The 22,726-nt window shown below is 35.1% G+C and overlaps 1 protein-coding gene across 2 annotated transcripts in view; it reads right to left on the bottom strand.

Annotated features, from left to right (window-relative positions):
* The window catches only part of LOC134282476 (E3 ubiquitin-protein ligase PDZRN3-B-like), a 107,504-nt gene extending 85,605 nt beyond the window's left edge, over nucleotides 1-21,899 (bottom strand). For both annotated transcript variants that reach the window (XM_062764884.1, XM_062764885.1), the window contains exons 1-3: nucleotides 21,180-21,899; nucleotides 19,615-19,704; nucleotides 16,688-16,813 (exon numbers count right to left, since the gene is read on the bottom strand). In XM_062764884.1, coding sequence (XP_062620868.1) covers nucleotides 16,688-16,813; nucleotides 19,615-19,704; nucleotides 21,180-21,884 — 921 coding nt within the window. In that variant the 5' untranslated portion in view covers nucleotides 21,885-21,899. The remainder of the gene's footprint in view (nucleotides 1-16,687; nucleotides 16,814-19,614; nucleotides 19,705-21,179) is intronic.
* Between the last annotated feature and the right edge of the window lie 827 nt (nucleotides 21,900-22,726).

Raw genomic sequence — 22,726 nt, 5'->3', positions numbered from 1 at the left:
GATGATCACGTCGAGTAAAAAATGAAACAATTTTTTGTTATCTGTTTCCCGATGAAGGATAACCTTAGATACCTAGAGATGGCACCCGAATCTTCTGCTTCGTCGAACACGCTACGTATCACCGTTAATTTCTCAGCCGTTTATTGATTATTAAGTAATTGAACCTCTTTATGGGGCCAGGTAATGGCTGAAGAAGAAGCTCCGCACACAAACAGGTTGATTAAAAGCATTACAGTGTCAGAGAAGGGCTTTTTTTCTCTCTACAACTGTGACGACCTTTCATCAGTGGTGCAGCAACTAATGGGGACCCGCCATTGATTAGGAGCGTTATTACACTGGTGATTATACTGTGCAAAAAAACGAATTAATGAAAACATAAAAGTCATGTAGCAAAGTTGTCAATGTCAGCCTTACAGCGAGATTAACAAATGTAAAATATTGATCTCCCAAAGATGCCTTATAGAAGAGAAAAAAAACACCATTTCCACACAGGAAAGACTAAAAAGGAAGACGAAATTTGTCTTCATAAAGAAGGGAGATAATTTGTCTTTCTAGAGGAAGCTTCTAGTTAAATGTTCCTTGAGGGAATTAAAGTTTCTTTTCCATTCCATTTCAGTTTCAGACTTTTAATTGCCACTTGTTCCGAGAAATATATCATACAAACTCCAAAGCAACATATATCATACAAACTCCACTGTGTGTTAAATACAAAGTTCAACAGTGTGAACATACAAACTCCAAAGCAACAGTGCACCTTAACATACAAACTCCAAAACAACAGTGCCACCTTAACCTCACAATTTCCAAAGCAGTGCCACTTTAAACATACAAACTCCAAACAGTGCCACATACAAAGTTCAAAACAACAGTGGCACCTTAACCTCACAAACTCCAAAGCAACAGTGCCACCTTATTGACCTCACAAACTCCAAAGCAACAGTGCCACCTTAACATACTCACAAAGTGCCACCTTAACCTCACAATTTCCAGCAACAGTGCCACCTTAAACCAAACTCACAACACTCCACAAGCAACAGTGCCACCTTAACCTCACAAACTCCAAAGCAACAGTGCCACCTTAACCTCACAAACTCCAAAGCAACAGTGCCACCTTAACCTCACAAACTCCAAAGCAACAGTGCCACCTTAACCTCACAAACTCCAAAGCAACAGTGCCACCTTAACATACTCACAAAGTGCTTAACCAAAGCAAAAGTGCCACCTTAATAAAACAACAGTGCACAAACTCCAAGCAACAGTGCCACCTTAACCAAACTACAAACTCCAAGCAACAGTGCCACCTTAACCTCACAATCTCCAAAGCAACAGTGCCACCTTAACATACAGATCCAAAGCAACAGTGCCACCTTAACCTCACAATCTTAGACACAAGAGGCCCATGGGCTACAATTCCAAACTTAGACACTTTTTATGTCCTAGCTTCTTCTTAAAAAACCTATTCCTTCTGGGATCCTTCAATGCAGGCCCTTTTCTAAACTTGCAGAATTCACGATTTAAAGATCGTCTCCTATATGTTTGATCCATTTCAAAATGTCTATCCCCCTTTTGTGAACCCCTTAACCTAAGGATGCTTTCAGCAAAATTTGCTTTCAACTGGTTCAGTGATTCCTGAGGAGTTCACAGACAGACAGACAGACAGTCAGACAGTCAGAACAAGGCCAGACCAGCTAAGCTCAGGTGAGCTAAAAACAAATCAGTTACATACACTTACAATAGATCATTTAATTATTTTATTTTTTGGTCCATATTATTTCTCTCTAAGTTTGTAAATCCATCTCAATTTAATCCAGCCTGGAATATCAGACAGAAATGCTACTGCAAAGGTTAACTGCCGCAAAATGGGCTATATGTGACAGGAACATGACAGCTTAAAACTGCACGATTATCTCTGTTTTCTTGTTTCCTTCATATTTCTACCCAGGGGAATTATGACTAGATTGTTTTTTTTTTTAATTATTAATGTAAAAGGAGATGATATGAATCATTCAATTTAAATGAGGTGTGGCCAAGTGGTAAAAGGGTCTGCTGTATAGTTGCAAAGTAAGGAGTTAATCCTTATGTTCGAGGGTTCGAATCCCACTGTGGGATGTTGAGACCGGTCCTTCGTATTAGACAGTATAAAGGTCCCATGTTGTAGTTACAAGGTGCTGGCACAAAAAAGATCCCTCCCTGCTCAATGGCCCTGAGTGCCGAGTGTAGGACAAATTTTCAAAGTGGTAGCTCTCCACTGGCAAGTGGTGGCATCTCTATTTAAGTGAAAAAATTCTCTAGAGGGACATTCCACAACAAACAAATAAGACAAAACATAAGAACTTACTGAGCTATGGAAGTCATAGTGATTTAAAGTTAACACATTTTTTTTCTTGATGATTTCAAAATATTGTCAATGAATAGAGCATTGATTCATTTTATTTAACATTTTAAAGACATAAAAATTTGAATACTTCTGTGTGATTCAGAGAAAAAAAAATCATGGAAACTGGGCTTAAATTGAGAGTTTTGTTTTTTGTTTTTTTTTAAAGATATATAGTGTATGTAATAATGCAATTATGACTCATATTTAGGCATATATATACTGTGCTTTTGTCAGCTTTCTATATTAAATCTGTGTGTGTGTTTAGAATCTCCTCATCATATTTTTTTTAATGTTATAGAGGACACAATTTGTTTTGAGTTTTTATGTAGGCACGCCATGTAAATGTTATATACAGCCCAGTCAACGGTGTCTCACTGTCCACAAGGACAGACTTCCCTTGATGTGTCACCACTGTAAGAATCTGTATAACCCTGATATTAAAGCTAGCCGGCTAATCACCATTGATCTCGAATTAACCAACAGATTCTGATTCTAGGAACAGCTCTCTCGCCTGTTAATGAAAATTATTTTGTCTGAGGAATTCATAAAACCTTTCATTAATTTGTCTAGTTGGAGCATGCAAATGGAAAAATTAGTCTGGAATTGAATTTTCACACCTAATTCCCGTTGATAAAAAGCTCAGTGTGAACCACAAATTCCAGAGATTACGGCAGGAAGGATGATGCCTTACACAAGTTAATGAAAATTCTCTTTGAGTCAAATCCTGATTTCTTCCACTCCTCCTATTTGTTTATAAATCATGTCTTTCTATAAACCATTACTGACAGTATACAAGATTCAGCTCCTGGGCCACAATGCTCACCTCAGTCAATGTGGCTCTGTCGTTCTTCATTAGACTTTCCCCCTTGTAATACTTATATTGATCCCAACTTACTCCTTACCCCTGAGGTGCCATGATTTGAACAATATAGAATCTACATTATTTATATGAGGAATATTCCACATATGTTAACTTTCAGTATTTCTGGCCCAGTGGTTCATGAGTAGATTTTTGAATGACAAAAATCTATTTTTGTCTTTATTCATTATATACCTTGGAAGGGGGTTTTACCCTTTATTTTAACAATGTAGAATATCTTTTACCCAGGGATCCTTTGTATCAAATCTGGTTGAAATTGGTCTAGTTGTTCTTTGAAAATGTGAAAAGTTTTCTGACAGACAGACAAACAGATGGATAGATGCAGACAGTGGGTGATCCATGAAGCTCTCTTGAACTTTGAGCTCAGGTGAGCTAATTTAAGTTAAAAACAAACTGCTCACACCATGACAACAATTAACTAACCACTGCAGCCTCTCACTGCAGTTTCCTTCCTCTTTTTTTTTATTTTGGTTAAATCTGTACATATTTTGTAAATTTAATCTGTATGTCATATTCTTTATTTTTCTCCCTATATCTAATGGCCCCTGTATAACCCGTTCATATAGTCACTATTCAGTGTAATCAATTGTCACCTGTGTAGATGCATAGAACACATAGTACGTACAGTACACATAACACTTAACTGTGTTTTTCTTCCATGGAAGGAGAGAAAGATACCAAACAAACAACAGTTGCACAGGTCAGAGCAGTGTACAAGCACAAAATCACGTAAACTGCAAGAAAATGTAAACAATGGTAATGAAAGATATATGTAACCAGCATAAAAACATTTAGGTACACAGGAAAAAGCAGTCCGGTGTAAGGAACGCAAAGGGTATATAACAGAATGCTGATATCACTGTATTTAAGATGGCATATGCCTGAATCATCACTACAGATAGAAAATATAAGATGGCAATTTGTAATTAAGGCTATCTAAATTTAATTCCTTGGTTCTCAGGCTAATTTTCTCCAAAACAGATGCCAATAAAGTAGATGAGGGAGGTATTTTTTTTTAATTTTAATTTCTGAATTTTCTTTAATATAAAGATAATTTTTTTAATCACAGATATACTTTCCATTTCTGGTCAACATCCATTGCTTAACAGCGTGTAAACATCGTAGGTAATGTCCTCAAATGTATTTTCAAACGAAGAAGCCAAAATCTCATTGTAAATGGCTACTGGAAGTGATATTTGAATACTAAACTACGAACAATTACCCACTTTTTATTTTTTTAAAAATACAATAAAATCGGCAATGCGGCTACCTCAAAACGGATGCGCGCGGGCCTAATTTCAATTTTATATAGCCTAATAGATACAGTGTATAAAAATCTTCTCAAGAATCACTTGGCCTTTTTTCAAATAATTTGCCCTGATCAAAATCTGATTTTTTTAGAGACTTAATCTTAATTTCACAGGTAAAAATAAACAGTCTGTAGACTTTTGCCTTTAAACTGATGATCTGAAACAATAATTGATGTCCGATTTGCAGTGTAAAATAGGTCAAACTTTAAGGGATTCTGATGATTACCGGAGTCTGCCTTTGAGGGCAGAATGACAGGATAAGGAAAGACAAATCCTCTTTGAGCAGAAAGCGGCCATCAATTACAGACAATCAAAGGCTGAAATGATTTTCATTATGACAGCAGATTTTCTGGAAATTCTGTTTGATCTTGTCACTTCTGTTTTTTTTTCATTAAATGGTCATCTCCCAAAGTTCAGTTGTACAGACCAAAGTCATATATATTCCAAAATCTTGAAAAATTATGTTTTTTCTTAAATATTTTTTTGTTAAATTAATGTCAATGATAAAATTTCCACTTACCAGAGGTACTGTAGCCTCCTATAACTAGACTTAAGCTCCGACAACTGACCGACACCTCACACAGTCTGACTATAACCCACTCTACCACACACAGTAGCCTCAGAATGAACAATGTCTTATGTCAAGATGGGAGGACCCAGCCATTAGTTAACGTTAGCCACAGACAATTTTCTGCATTTATGTAAACACAGACCCCCATTTTCCTTCGTCCATCATAGGTTTGAGGTCATAATGGTATTTACAGTCAACTCATTACCACCTGACCTCATAGTCGTCCAATGAATCACCGGGATTACTTACCAGTACCTACATATAGTACCCTGTCATCTGTCTACAACAAACCATGTGTACAGCTTCCCTAACCTGGCTATAACTTTTGATTTTCAGAAATTACATCTATACAGAGGAGATGTTGGGATGTGATTCAGAGTAACACTCTGACCTGGTATCAGGGCTTCAATCTCCAGGAGATAAAGTTAATGTGGTCCGTCTGTACATGTGACAGAAGAAGAACAGCATCTGTCTGTAGAAAGTGAAGAGTTCCAGTGGAAGGGGACATAACTCAAAAAGATACCACCTTAATTAGCAGGCAACACCTTCAAATATATGCTGTTAATGGTCAAAATGAAGTACCCTATTTTCTTTAATGGACAGCATCTGTAACTTTAACAATCTGTGGGCTTGACAGTCCATCTCTGATTATTAACAATTGGAAGAAAAAGAGATGGACATGATTTGAAGCATATTGTAACTTTTATGAAATGTTTACAATTAGGGGAAGATTTTTCTTGTGGGGATCAAGCATTAAAGCTACATATTTTTCAAATCAAAATTATTTAAAAAATATTTCTATGACACACCCAGTTTATTTCTACATAAAAATCAAACCTAGTTACAACATAAAGTATCAAACAACCCGGTTTTCGAGACATTGACTTAAATGTTAATGACACAGATGTCTATAGAGACTATGATCATTTTTCATACCTTAACTGATCACTGATTCCACACAAAGAAGATGTTCCTCACCTTAACTTCCTCAGACCTGGGTCAGATGAAAACGTGTTCATAATTTTATTCTCGGAGCTTTAGGATTGGGCTACATTATCCTAATCTTAACACCACTGGGAGGTTTTCAATCAACACTCTCTGATAGGGGGCCCCCCAGCTTATCTCCCCGTCAGAAAAATTCATAGCTGTGTGTAAATGTGGGTAACAGTAAAATTTACTCCATCAACAGGACACATCGTCATCTATCTTAATAAGAAAGTCGTGTACCATACACAAAGTGGCAGGAATTAATGGTCTGGATTAAAAAATTAAAATTTGGGAGGGGCCCGGGGAGGGGGGATTTTAAATTTCAATGAATGATGAACCTAGTGACTGAAATCACTGCATGGAATCATTCGTAGAGTTTGTTATGGATAAAGTAACAGTTACACAGGGTGCCTCAGAGGATGAGTAATAAATACTGGCCAGCGTTAATATCGGGATGTGGTATCTGTTACACAAATTATCTACTTTGTGGTTCAAAATATAGTAGAACTTTAGTATCTCAAACACTGATATCTTGAATATCATGGCTATGTTTAAGTGATTTGGAAGTTCCAAAAGTTTTTCACCCTTGATATCTCAAATCCTTAGACTCATCGAGTTTGGTATATATATTAGGTTTGACAGTTTTTCATCGATTTAGCTTGCTCCTGGTCAAACAAGAAAGATTTTTTTTTCACACTAATTGGAGCAAAATATTAATTGTTTAACATGGGGACTGCCTCCTCTTCCCAATTTCACCCAGGTCATCAATACATACATTTATCCCGCTTCAGACAAATTTGTCGATTACTGATTGGATAAAAGCTGATCACATGACGCCCTGAATTTTCCGTATTACGTCTCCGTTTCCATATTACGTCTCCGTCGAGGCGTAATATGAAAATCGGGCACGCGATTCCGTTCGAAGCGTTGTTATTGTAAATAAAAATGGCGGCTAAGAAACGGTTTACGTAGGTAGTTTAGTTAAATTTCTTGTTACCGTAACGATATTTTATGTTGATTGTTATTGGATTAAAACAAATATTTTCATAATATGCACAAATATTTCTTTTTTATATAGAAAAAGGTCTTCAGCGGGATAAATTCGTTACACAGTCAGTTAGTGACCTAATACGGATTCATACAGGGTGTGAAATGGAAATCCGTATTGGGACACGGCTTCGCCTCGCCCAATACGGATTTCCATTTCACACCCTGTATGAATCCGTATTAGGTCACTAACTGACTGTGTAACTAATATTATTGACTCCATGGGTTTGTTAGTGCAACATGCATTTTGTCGAACCCAAGAACCAAACTGTTTGCCTTAGGCCATTAGGCTGCAACATACTTCCCAGACTAACAACTTCAATTAGGAAAGCATTTCACTGATTAAATGACTCAAACAACTTGCTCTTCAATCAAAATTTGATATCAATGAATGTTAAGGGACAGAATAAGTATTCTTTTCAACAGTTCAAAGGTATTGGACTTCTTACAATGCTATCAAGTGACCTTGAACTTAGAGATCTATATGACCTTGAGTCGACATTTTCATACAAATTAAGGTTAGCAACAACAAGTAGTTCGAAGTCTGTGTTCAAGAGTTGAGACAATTTGTGACCTATGACCTTGAATCAAGGTCATGTTAAACCTTAAGTTACACAAAGGGCAACAAAAGACTGAAGTGTGAAATTAATTATACCCAACAAATATGATAAAACTGCATCATTTAATCGACTGAATGCTCATTAAATTCACCTATTTCAAGCCTCATATAGTACAAACATGAAAATAACTTGAGATTTCAATATGGACACTGATGAAAAAAAACACAACGAACGAAGAGTCCTTAACAAGTCCTATAATACTGGCTAATGGACAGAATGACAGACCAGGACATTACAGGTCCCTACATAAGAGGTCTCCTTTGATCTTTTTCTAATGGTTCCTTTTTAATCTCGACTGTGGAGCCTGAGTGATGATTCTTCTGAGCCGATTGTGTTTTAAGCTTTAGTGCTAGAGACTATAAAACTGTGAGGTCAAACAGTCAAGAGTTACTGTCCCTGACAAGGTCAATAGGTCAAGTGTGATAAATATAATACTAGTTACAATATGCTTTGTGACAGTTTGTTGTATAGAGTGAGTAAATTGTCACTGGTTATTAAAAATTTGTTCTGAATTCTCAAACACTTCGACTTCCGCAGTATGTAACAAATCTTTTGACATAAGTTTTAGCATTTTTTTTACAACTCAATCAAATTTAGAAGCTATAATATTGTCACCCAAAAACTACCAAAGGACCTTAAATGAGTCAGTCCACGAAAACTAAACCAAAATCATTGAAGACATTTCTTAAATTCCTTTTTTTTTCACATAATACAAAAATCCCAGAACCATCTGGGGCTTGTCTAATTTTGGTTCTGATTCTTTTAGTTTTATAATATATTACAGCTTTGTTAACCAATTTAATTTACACCCCCCTGCCTACAACACCTGAGAGTGATATGATGTATATGTCAGGCCCATTCTTATTAACATTATCTGGGGGGTGTTCTCAATCCATGTATCTAAAACAGCGAAAACTATATAGATACTCCAATTTATCTACCAAACTTTCCAGCCCAACTCATTTCAATTCCTGTTAATTTTGAATTTTAAATCAGTGAAAGTTTCATGCAATTTTGCCTATCTCTTTATATCTCACAAGCTATAATATATAAGTTTTTTGATCTTCTCTCAATTCATTAATGGTACAAATTGTTCTTTGGATTTATATCTGTAAATTATTTGTTACATTACTAGCTTTTATCTATAAGTCTAAAAATAAGTTGATCTTTGAAAATTAATTTGCAAATTTTGTTTTTCCATTTGAAACTTGATGAAGACCAAAATTATAGCAGAACAGTGTCTTATTAGTTTCTAGGTCCGTTTTATGATAAACTGTTAATTGAGAGTGGTCTCCCCTTACACTACAAGTCAATTACCAGAATATTGTGTTACACCTGTAGTTTGAGGAAATGATGAATACGCTGTGTACTTTGTTAACTGACCTGTCTGAATCTTTTAATAAAAACTTTCTACTTGCACAACTCCACAACAAAGAAAAGTCTCCCTGAAGCAGAATTTATGTTTACTGTTGACAAACACAGCAATTATTTTCCACGAAATCAATTTCAATTAAAGTGACATCCATCAAAAATTCTTTTTTTTACAATGTTTAACACAGATTTATTTCATTTACGCTGTATTTGAAGTTTTAATTTCGAACCAGAGCCTATCCACTGCAGTGTCAACAATTAAAATGGATACAGGTAATTCTTGTGTAAAAATAATCCGTCATGTATCAATTAGATGGATTAATTAATCAAGCTTTAGACCAGCTGGCCATTAAGCTGGGATAACACAATTCCATTATACTGTCAATACACCGATTCTGCCAGTCAAATTACACATTGTCAACTGTTTTATCAATATATATAGTCTCACTTAATAACGCTTATGGGATGAATAAAGATATAAAGCTATATTGCAGGATGGCTGGAAGAGTTATTTCCCTTGATTTGCAGTCACTGTAGCATTCTTATATTTAAAATTTCTCCCCAGGGCTCTCTGCAGCAACAAAATTTTTTCTTTTTTTTTAATTAATGCATTATATAATCTCTAAATCAAAATTTTCTCTAATTTTTTTCTCAATTTTAAATTATTTCCTAAATTTAATTCAGTTACATTGAAATGATGTACACCTGTTAAACTATTATTTTTAGGCCCAATTTCCCTAGCATACCTGCACTTAAACTGTTAAGGAGATTTTTGTAGTTAAATGTCTACTGTTTATTACAATACACCAACAACACTTATATATTACATCATAAAACTACTTCATCTCGATCCCAAGAACTTCAAAGGCCCAGCTCAAATCTCAAGAGCTCTTAGTGTACGCTTGTATATATATAAAACAAATTAGTCCACCCCATGCTAAGATAGACCATCAAAAATCCCAGGGCTTCAAGTGGTCAATGTATTGTCCCCAACAAAGGCCGGGACTGGACAAGTGTCCAACCAATCTACCGGCACACACAGGCAAATCATGAATATTTGATAAGGAAATAATACACAGTTAAACACTTTTATAAGGAAATAATACACAGTTAAACACTTTGATTGTAAAATCAACAGTTCTTAATGAGAATCAGACCTAGGATAGACCTCTCAACAGAGCTGTCTTTGTTTAAGATTTTATAGATTTTATTTATTATCAATATTGATATATAAACATTTCTATCATTCAGCTGCCATCAAGGCTGTCAGAGTGATCTCCCTTTCCCCATACTCAGCATCAGTTGCTGGTCTCCATTGAACACTGTTTTCTCTCAGCTGGATGTAAAACTAAATGTTTGATGTTTGCCTGGTGTGTCCTGTCATGGTTTTTAGTGTAAATAAACTTTTAAATCAATCACACTTAATGTGGCCATTGACCTGGTTTTAGAGATTTATAAAAAAAAAAAATTAAGAAATGTGAAAAGTGCAACTTAATTTAAAATCTTGACAAGTAAAACATAATACATAAACACATTACATGTAGCATGTTAGGCTGTAGTCACTCAAAGTAAATTCTTCTGATCACAATGAGCCGAGTCCCTATAAACAAGGAGAAGATTTATCTCCCTTAGATGGGGTTTGATGGGGCTCTTTCCCCTTGTGATTTTAGATGGCATTCCACATGCACAAGACTAATTTACTATAAACACAAACGGAAAATACAAAAAATGTCAAACATTACAATACCCTAACCTAAAAGTCCAGACTGTCGAGGAACTTACTTACATTATGCCTATATATTTAACATTTATTCTCCTCAGCTGTACATCATATATTTTTCCAAACTTTCATAACTGGCCCATACTTTTTATGAAAGTTGACAGACCAAAAATCTATGTAGCGTTTTTAAACACAACTTAAAGACTTTAACATCCTCAAATCAGCCATTATGCCTTTATAATCTTGATATCATCAGTATAAACATGTCTCCATGCAGTTTCTACGACAGCCAACGAGACAAGTCGACATTCACAGCTTTTGATCTTGAGCGTCACTGACATGGCTTTTATTTTTAATGTTTCATGTTTCTTAAATACTTCACTTAATATTTAAAGCAGCCTAACTAAAGAGCAGATCATTTACTGTGTGATAGAACCACTCCAGGAAGTGCACCGTACAGGGACGTCAGAGTCCTAAAATCTCAACATTAATGTCACACGGAAACAAGAAAAGTGTGAAGTCATGAATTTACTTCTTTTGAAATTAAAACAGATTCACTTATGATCATTAATCACCAGGCTATGGTTGAAGTTTCATTTGAAATTCTGCTTCAAAAGTACAATACGTAATTAGGTGCAATTTACACAAATTACGAAATTAAAAAACATACATGTATAATGCAAGCTATTTTTATAGATTTAAATTTATTAATATGAAGGGAATTAAAAAGGACATTGAAGTTACATATATGCATCAGAATCCTTGGTGTTATCTGCAGTGATTATAAGTAAATCAACATTTTCTGTGAACACAAGATAAACTGTCAGTCATTGGGAATTATTATGCTTCCTGTCAGTTTGTCTCTATATAACCCATACCCTACTATTCTCGCATAGTGGTCTAAGGATTTATATAGCGTAAGCATACTATGCCGAAATAGTGCACGGCCTTTATGATTTTCTGAATAAAATTCTTTAATGCACAACCTCAGGAATCGAACTCACGACCATGAGGTTGACAGTCCGATGCCTTATCGATTACGCCACAGAGACGATCACAGGTTAGGAGAATTTTATTAAATATATAAACTTAATTTAAACAATTGACAAAAGAAGGAGAAATAGACAAATATTATTTGAAAAGTTATATTTATTCTAAGGAATCCTAGATAAATGTGTACAACAAACTTTCAAACTAATTACATACAGATCGTTAGATGAATTGATATCATGGGGTCATTACAACGCTTTTTTATATAGCGTTTGATTTAAGGATGTAAAAGAAAATTATCAATGAGAATCCACGTCTGTAAACAAATCAGTCTTACTAACAAAACAGAAAATAAAGATGAGTATCTTTGGGACAGAAAATCCTGACTTATTTAGAGAAAATACTAGTAACCAAAATAACTAAGCATGCAACTAATGTTAGCATGAAGATTTTGAATGAGTTTTTGCAAGTGCGCTGTGTTACTACCATTATTTTCAGGAAAAATTCAAATGGATTGCCGCATAAAAAATAACAACAGTCAGCATAATAATAACAATAGTGTTGCATTATGCATGTACTATGCCTAAATAGTAGGCAGGGTTTGACACATAGTGCACTCGCCTCCGGCTCGTGCACCATGTGTCAAACCCTGCCTACTATTTAGGCATAGTACATGCATAATGCAACACTATTATATAAATATGGAGTAGGTAAAATATAGGGTAGATCACGTAACATTTTTTTAAATTTTATGTATGTTGATTGTTGTATTCATGACTATATGCCAATGTATGATGGTGTTGTCAATAAATGAATATTGAATTGAATAATAATTTAAGTATATAACTATCAAGTTTTAAAAAGTAAAACTTCCATTTGTTCCCTTTCACCTTGTATAATGGTATTCCAATAGTTACTTAATATTTACAATTACTATAAGGTAATTCTTCAAACACAAATTTTTCAGTCAAACCCTGCCTTGTTTATGCTTACATAGGATAGTTGAAATTTACCCCATATAACCTCAGGTGCCCCCCTACATTTCTGTATGTGTACCCCCTGCATTCTTAGTATGAGACAAATACCAGCACTCCACACGTAAATATGTTGATTTTTCCGACAGTATAAACACCTTAATCTCTTGAAGAAATGTTTTACATTTTTTAGAGTACCTGAACAAGAAGTCATAGACCTTGTAATCAGATTGAGTTTTCCCAGCATTCACCCAGTACTCTGTGTCTGTACTTCCTAGCTGGTTTACATATAAAGGTCAGCCCCACCCTGAACTCTGTCGTATAAGGAGGGGTGGTAAGACTACGGGGGGATTTGACTTCGTATCAGGATTATCATGTCAAGTTGTTATACACCGCTGTGTAAACAAACTCTCTCTGTTAAAAAGTCATTGATTGTCGTAAAACACATCCCCAGCCCAAAGGTGCAGGAATTCAGCGCGGGGGAGACCTGATCGACACTCGTTAAAGACGATCTCGGTAAACAAAAGCGAGACGGAGATGATCTCTATAATAACCGAGATCTTTATCCGTGTCTTATTTATTCTTACACAGTTCAACCGGATCATTTATCACACACATCTATATCTTCTACATGCTAATATTTACATTTTATTGTGTAAATTAAATGTTCTCATCAAGAAATAAGAAATGACCTAGCAGTTGAGTGGGTATGGGTATCTTATATTTAAAGTCCATCCTTCTTTGTCCATTTCAAGAATTTGTATCTATTTTTCTTTCTTTAGTTTATATTTTTTTTTCCAGATAGAAAAACTCCATTCTTTTTTGTTACAATCCTGATACACTTCCCATAAATCAATGGGAACACCAATTCTGATCAATTTCCATGTATAAAGTGTCCCCGTCTCATCAAGTCCTCTTGAATAACATGGGAACATTAAAGTTAAGGGGATGGAGCAATTAAAAGCCCATTCATCACGGACATTGACTACACTCTAATATCATTACAGTTTTTCTTTTATCCCCATAATTTTCTTTACATCTGTCAGACCCCTATCCCTGTAATGAAATTCCCCCATAATTCATTCACTGGTCATTTGGTCAAGGGCCTGTGTACTGAGTCTGAGCACTGACCTTAGAATTAGGTCACGACCTTACATGACCCCTAAGGCTGCATACCCTGGAGAGAAAGCCGTGGACAGATGGAGAGAGAAAATACTGTAATTCTGTTTAATCCTTGTCAATCATTGAACCCCTCTATGAATTTTTATGACCAATTATGATACAAAAAGGAAGAGGTGCATGTTGGGTAAATTTGGTCTCCCGGGAGATGAAATGAGACAGGGATGAGCAAAAGGAAATGGTGTTTTCTGCCTCGTCTGCAATTAAGTTCAATCTTTATAAGATGAAGTCCTTGTTAGATTCTAGTTATGGTGATTGCTCTCGATTTAATTCCTAGTGAGGGGGAGAAATCAATCTGTTTGTATATGTGATAATTCTGAACTGTTTGACTTAATCATTTGACCATCTGCTGTCATAGTTTTTAAAGAATCAAATATTTCTCAGTTTAAAATGATGACTTTTAATTAATATATCATTATTCCATTAACTCTGTATACAAACTGCTTAATGCTTCTATCATTATATCTCCCTGTTTTAAAATTTTATCTGATTATGGTTAAATTAACTCTCTCTCTCTCTCTCTCTCCTGTGGTTTACATATCTATCTACGTATCTTGAAGTAGTAAATACTGTAAACCATTGAGATAAAGATGAAAGGACTAAACATATCAACAACCAGGCTTTTCAATTAAAAATCTGAGTTCCATTAAGAATAATTTTTAAACTCTCTTGGAATGATAGATTTCTCTCCCCTTTGTTATCACCTCTGACACATGGGGGAGCTCCTTTAAGGCCTCAAAAAGACCCCAGGACTGTGTAGTCATAAGGCTGTCCCTATACTACTGATACCAAACTCACATAATCTACTTCACAGATAACATTAAAGTTAAGTGGAAGAAAATATGCCCCCCTCTCCCTCCTTTCAAATTCCAACAAAATATATTAAACCTCCAAGCCTTAAATTATATCTTAAGAGTTCAGATAGCACAGCAGTAGGATTATTAAAATTTAACAGTCAAATTTACTACAGAGTTTGGACATTTTTTTTAACCTTGCTTTTATTCCTTTGGAGACAGTGTTAATCCTGCTCTTTACCTTTTTTTTTGGGGGGGGGGGGGAGGGGGAGGGGTTAGCTTTTGGGGTTTTGGGGTACAGAAAATAACTTTAAATCTTTTTATGTTTTCTCTCATTAAAATTTGTGGTATTTTATAAAATAATGACACATCTGTGACTCTCTTTTCCTGGTTTAGTCTAGATGGCTAATTTTACACCCAGAGTCTGTATGTCTGCTAGTGACCTTAGACCCTCCTCAAACAAGTCCTCAAATGTCAATTTTACTTCAAGATTCCTTCTGACAATTTCACCCTCTAAAGACTTCCACGGACTTTTACATAATACCAAATTATTCTAAAAGACACACACTGTCAAAAATGTCAAATTATGTTCCTCAGATATTTCATTTTAAGTTTAGGTAGCTTTAGAAAAAAATATCTTATCAGTAAGATCTGTGAAGAAATGCCGAGATCAGCTGAATGTTTGTGTTTTACATGAATGGAGCTTGGGAATTTAATTCCATTCACTGACACAGATTATCTGGGTACATAATTGGAGTTATGAATGAGCAATATTATTTTTTTTTCTGCTGCATATTATCTAGCCTTGACAGTTCTTTAAAAACTTCACCTGACAAGTTTCCCTGAATGACACAACTGTATGTCAAAAAGTTCCTTTAAATGATCCAGTCAGAGAAAAAAATTAGTTCCAATATCAAAAAAGTTAACTTTGTATTTAAGGATGGCACGATCAAAACATTATTTTTTTCATGACTATAACAAGAAAGTTTAAGTTCTTGGGTTTGGTTTTTGGAGGAAAGTATTCTTCCACCATGCTCCCAAAATGTCTTAACTTAATTGTACTCTATAAATCCAATTATCATGAACTACTAGAATTTTATTATTATGCAGAAAAAAGTGAACTATTTCAATCTTAAAATGCAAATATCCACGCCCCACATTTTCCATAATAGTCCTGTCCTGTAGATAGAGGGGGAAGGAATACAGAATTCTTATTCAAGTTCACACAAATCGTAAGGTAATTCCAGTACTCAGTGAACCAATCAAACACAAAAAAAAAAAATAAAATACCCATTACATTATATGAATTATAATATATTAATATCATAAATTCCTTTCATTTAAAAGGCTTTCAAATTCCAAATTGTTCCCCTTTTCAGTCTGTTGGTTTTCTCCTAAAAATGGAGTTGCCATGCACTTAAAAATTTATATCAAATTACAAATCAGAAATTAGCAATGTTACATAAAACTTGCTATTTTTGGAACAAAGAGTTCCATTACTATTTAGCATCTTCTAATATAGTACTCAGTATATCAGACCAGCTTACTCCAGGAAAAGAACTATAACCCAAATCTAAACAGAGGAAAGTAAAATTGTTTTAACTGATTTTTCTACAGTTTTCAGCAATAACTGTACAGCAAAACTAGTGTAACTCTCCAAGCACACAATAAATAAATCACTTTTGAAGAATATTCCTTTTACAAGGAATTATATAATGAATTCTTATGCCCTTGGTAAAATTTTGAAATTTTCAGACCATGATCATCCCAACAAATATCACCTTATAGAGTCAAAATTACAACTGGCCGCTGAACAAACCTGTGAAAAACAAATTATTCAAATTAAGAGTTTCTTTAATCATCCTACCTGGGTAATGACATCATGAATCTTCAGACCAATTTTTTCTGCGGGACTGTCCTCCGTTACCTTGGAAACCACGACCCCTCCGGCCATCTCCTCCTCCTTCCCTGCCTCGTTGTTGTTTGGCTCCGGCTGACGAGAAAAATCAGAAACGTAAAAAATACGAATTGTTACACAGATCGAGGGTTAAAAAAAAATCAGAAACATAAAAAATAGTTAATGTAAGGGTTCAAAAAAAAATCAGAAACATAAAAAATAGTTAATGTTACACCAAGGGTTCACAAAGAATGGTTGACCTTCTTTTGTCTTGTCAGAAACATGGAGCGGGGGTCAAGTTTCAGGGGAGATGTGGTTTCCCTGAATTAACTTCATCTCGGAACAAAAAATAAATGGAGATGGATTTCACCCCTAAATACACTTCTCAGAAGTGAGTTAATTTGGGCTCAATTAATTCAAAGAGACTTGACTTGCACGTCACTTGGACAGCGGGGGGCATTGCAAACTGTCATTTCCTTATGTCTCCCAACTTCAGAGGAAAATGAGGAGACTATTTTTTCCATGATCTGCAATTAAACTATTGATTAGCTTGTTAAAGTAATTTCCCTGGCCAGCTCGCCTACAGACGGTGGTCCGACAGAGCGGCTGAGGGTGGGAGACATGCTTCCTTCCATAGCCTGACTCGCAGCCATAGCTAATAAAACTCCAACTAATATTCTGCAAAAAACTCCACTGAATGCACATAATTTTTTCTAGTGACAACAATTAATTAGAACAATTAATTAGAAAGTGCATTTTATGTTCCTCTAAAAATTAATTTTCAAACGTTATTGGCTTTCCTCAGGCAATACTCTGCTGCGGAAAAGTTTGCACAATTTTAATTTGGAGAATAATTTGCTTTGATCTAAGGACAATAAACATTATATGAAGCCTGGTGTGGGTTTTACATTAATTGGCTGTTTATTTCTCCATGAAATTCAACCTAATAATTGAGTAACAGAGATATGGCATATTACACAGCATGGTTATTATAAAAGTACATGAAGTTATCTATCTGTAGCCGGTAGTAGATTTCTGGATATATCCTTCTGTTTCCATCAACGTCTTTCGTTTACCATTTCAACAACTTCATGTAACAAGAGGCCTCTGGGCCACATTGCTCACCTGATGACTTTGGCTAAATCTGTATTATACGAGTGGTATCAACCTATCCCTAAGGGGAGGAGGCAAGATTTGAACTTTAAGCTACACTGAGTATGTTACCATAAATATTCTTTGACAAAACATAGCTTAAAAATTTGAAAAAATATTTTTTTTTCTATAAGCTTCATCATCTATTGTGGCCCCCACCCTTCCCCTGGGGTCATAATTTGAGCAAACTTGAAACTACTATCCCTCCTCCATTATGTTGAAACCCAGTGACCCATAACCTACCCTGTATCCCCCGTTGTGACACGATAGCGGTGTTTTTCTTTGAAGTTTACTGTTCTGTATTAGCAATACAGAACGGGACTACGGTGGGCGGAGCTACTTTCCGTTATGTATTAGCATTGTATTTGCCAACTATTTGTATCTAAAATACAGCACGGTCTAAAAATAAATCTGATTCAATTTAGCAAAAGCACGTACAAATAGTAAATGCTGATGTTTTCCTATTACATAAATTTTGGAGAAATACCCGGTATTTTCCTGAGAATGTAAAATGTCAAAATTTCTCAATCACTTTTTAAAAACTTATTCCACACAGAATCTACACGTAATTTCGATCCAAAGTAAAAGGAAAATTCGCAATAACGGAAAACATCCTCTGTACGTAATTTCGCTCCAAACGAAAGCATGGAAACGGAAAATTCGCAATAACGAAAAACATCCACTCTCCTCGTGCAAAATCATTCAAATCCATTTTTCCGCGTTTTTATTTTTTAAAATCCTTCTCGCTTTCGACAGGCACACGTCTCTTAATGTCGCAATTCAATTTGAAAATAAAAATCCGTGACAGTCCATCGAAGAATTATATGTAAATCCTGTTTTTGTTAATCTAGATAAACCGGGATTTTATTTCCCCATCAGTGAAATAAATTTATGATAAATCTCCATCTTCAATTTAATAGATCACAACAATGACGGTTAAATCCTCCACCTTATTCATATATCCTTCTGACTATCACTCGATTACGTCTACCCCATTTTAAGTTGTCAAAACTAAGGCCTCTGACCGAATTTTACGTTTTCCGTGGAAATATATATACTGCGGATGCGTACTCCCCGTCGGGGCCTCATCTAACTTTAACTAGACGGAAGTTTAGATGCTGCAAAGTTATAAAGTGGGCGGAGCTATTTTTGATTGATCGTGTCACAAATCATTGTGGCCCCCACCCTTCCCCTGGGATACAAATTTGGCAAACTCGTGAAACGCACTCGTCCCGCCTCCAAATTTGTATCTAAACCCAGAACCTGTCATAACCTACTAAATAATACTTATGCAGGCCTGGGAAGATATATCGAAATATCGATATATCATGTGATATATGTGAGGACGATACACATATCGATAACGTCCAAAAAATTCTGACTTCTTTTTTTCTTTGTTTATTTAACATTTGGGGTTTAATATATAAAATAAATAAGCTAAATATAGATATAGATATGAAATAAAAAATAATAACCGTGTTGATTATTATAATTAACACCACTTCAGTAAAGTATTTTTGTTCTACAACATATAAACAACTATTTTGAATAAATTATTCTCATTTGCAAAGAAATAATTTGTTATTTCAATGCAAAAAAAGTTTTATAAGCAATTAAACGTATCTGACATGATACATATCGTATCGTGGCTCAAATGTCGTGATACCTATCGATATAGAAAAAGTTGTATCGTCCCCCCCCCCCCCCCGGTTATGTTGAAGCCCAGTGACCTATATTCCACTTACCGTGTATCCCCCCGTTATGTTGAAGCCGAGTGACCCGTTTTCTCTGTAAAGAGTGACCACCACTATAATCCAAACAGCATCCTCGGTGTTCTGAAACAAGAAGCACGTGACATGGTGTGAATGGCGCCATTACGAACGGTTTATTGACAGGTCGTGCACGGAAAATCATACCCCCCTAAGGACTTTTTCGGGCGAAGGGCTACTCGTTAACCTGTGATATAATATTGAGAATGTGGAGAATATAATTTTTCACGAGACATTCATAATTTAATTTTCTTTCTCCGATTGTCAGAAAAAAGTTAAATATTTTTATATGTTTTTTTTTCTTCTGAAAATTTATTTTACCGTTCGATCATTTTTAGATATTAATTTGATTTAAATCTATATTAATTGATCTTGTTTACCCGATCAGGTACTTTTTTGCGAAATCAAAAACAATCAAAAAAAGATTTACCTTTAGCATATTTAAAATACAATATATGCTATTCAAATTCAATTGAAAACAAATTTCAATGCTGTCAAAACTTTAAACGTATCATTCCAAAAACTGAAATAGGAGCTACCCAAACGAAAGGTGAAAATATGCCAACATTTCGTCAGTTTCCTAATTTACGAGACAATGAATGATAGCAAATGTTTACCTAACAGTTCATAATATTTACAATTATTTTGCAGGGCTTTTTTTCAATTAAGCAAGAAATGACTACATACTGATTTTTGTCCCAAATCTAATTTGAAGCAAACAAATGGTATTCAAAGGTTAAAAAAATATAAGATACATATACGTAAATGTTTAAACAGTAAATAAGCAACCTGTGTAATCAGTTGATTTAATCTATAACCTTATCAGAAAGCTTTGATCTTTTATTTTGACAGATCAACACCCGAGAACAGGTGAAAAACGATACACCTCAAATAGAGGTACACCAAAAATATAGAAAACAGGTGCGCTCTCTCTCTCTCTCTCTCTCTCTCTCTCTCTCTCTCTGTGAAAAATTTATATATTTATCATTCATTCTTCAATATAGCATAGGACATGCATTAATACCAAAATGCGAAAGAAATGGTGGGAAATCGTGATATTGATCAATGGTTTTAAGTGAATTTATTATTTCTCTTTTTATTGAACTTTGATGTACAATCAATACTTTTTTTATCTTTTTTATGATATGGACAAAGTGCACTTTGAAAGAATTTTGTTTGTTTGTTTTTGCTTATTTATTATCTTAAATTATTAATTATTTTATTTATTAATATATTTTCATTATTATACACGTGTCCTACGCTCTCTTTTTACCATTCTTTCTAATAACTTAAAAAAAAACAAACAGGAATATATAAATTTTCATACATAAATAATAAATTTTACAAATTATGGATAATGAAAATAAAATTGTTCTACGGTCGTCAGATTTTATTTTAATAATATATGTTTATATCAATAAAACACTGAGCTTCAATATGATCGATGAATATGAATTAAATTCAAACAGAAGAAAACTGACCAAAGTCTACAATTCCCCTACATTTTAAATTAAGTAATACTTGATTGGGCAGGAGCTTACCGTGGCGACATTCACACCTTTGCCGCGTTTTTTCAACTTCGTCGAAATTTCATTCAACTTCCTATTATACTCCAGCGCTTGATGCTGGTTTTCACTCCGTAGAGCAGTAATTTGACTCATCAACTCTCGCTCCCTTTCTACTGCTTTCAGACTGGCCCTTTGAATTTCCGTTTCCATGGTATTTATTTTGTTTTCCTGTCCAGCAATATAAGACCTTAGAGCAGATATACATTCGTGTGAATCTACAGTTTTTTGCAATAAAACGAGACTGCATCCCTTTAGACAGACCCCAACTTCCTTATAAGGACAATTTCCAGTCACGTGCTTTTCTAGGTCCCTGATGCTGAGAACCAGTTTACAGCCCTCGTTTGTGCACCTGACGGGTCTGTACTCACATTCGGTACTATGGATCCCCACTTCTCGCAGACGAACAAGCCTCTTACAGCCCCTGCTTCTGAACTCACACAATACACTCAGATTCAATATGCAGTCCCTTAATTCTATTTCGTTACGCAGGTCCTCGGGGGTGAGGCGCTGACAGCCCCTGGGACAATTTCCTGTCCTGACGACCCAGGGGAGGATACAGCCGGAGCAGTAGATATGACTGCACGTGGTCCTGAGTGGGTTATCCAGGACCCCCCGACACAGTTCACAGCGCATCTCATCATGTATTTTGGTCACAAAATTATCCACGTCAAATCCCATTTCAATAATTTTTTTTTTATAAATACAAATCAAGGAAAAAATACAGTGGTGTTTCCAGATGTATTCATGTTGTGCTTATAACTTCACGATATAAGTGATTCCCACTGCGTTTGTTGTTTACATATTGACAATAACACAAAAGTGCCGATCTTCGGAACTGGCGATAATCTTAGCCAAAGGTATTGCACAGGTGAAAATAATTAAAGTACACAAATCTCAATTTAAATCCGACTGGAGAGAAAAAGGGGCTCGCAATACTATCAATACACACGGAGTATTGGGCTACTCAAATCAAACCGACAGAGGGCTGTGAGTAAACGCGCAAGGTCCAAATCCTCATTGAGTGTAACACACAATCACTGCAAAGGGGTTAATAGAAGATTTTAAAGACCGTCTTCAAAAATTGAAAAAATATCGTAAAAGTGGTCATTGTTTTTCTTTCCTTTTATTTACCCTGGTACTCAGTGTCGACATTAATTTTAATATATCTAACAAGATCCAATTGGCAATGAGGAACCAAATTGTAGCAAGAGACAATGGTCTATTAGTATATAGGTCCCTGGGTTTATATAGGAATTATTCACGAAAGTCCGACACTGCATTTATATCGCCCTCCCCATGAAGACAATACGAGGAACACCGAGGATTTTCAATACTGATTATATCTACCTTGTAGACAGAGGATGCTTTGAAGAAACTATCCCTAAAATTTCTTAATCATGGCATTAAGAACATCCCTTGCTTGTTCCACGTAGATATTCCTGTTGATTTACGATTCAGACATAAATCGCTCTATATCTGTTTCCAAACCTCATCAAATCGGAATCAGATGGAAATTAAAA

Source organism: Saccostrea cucullata, unplaced genomic scaffold, assembly GCF_032062105.1.
Source record: "Saccostrea cucullata isolate Sc308-1 unplaced genomic scaffold, CSIRO_AGI_Scuc_v1 ctg3689, whole genome shotgun sequence".
Lineage (NCBI taxonomy): Eukaryota > Metazoa > Mollusca > Bivalvia > Ostreida > Ostreidae > Saccostrea > Saccostrea cuccullata.
Note: the sequence above shows the minus strand (reverse complement) of the source record. Positions and strands in the feature narration are given on the sequence as shown.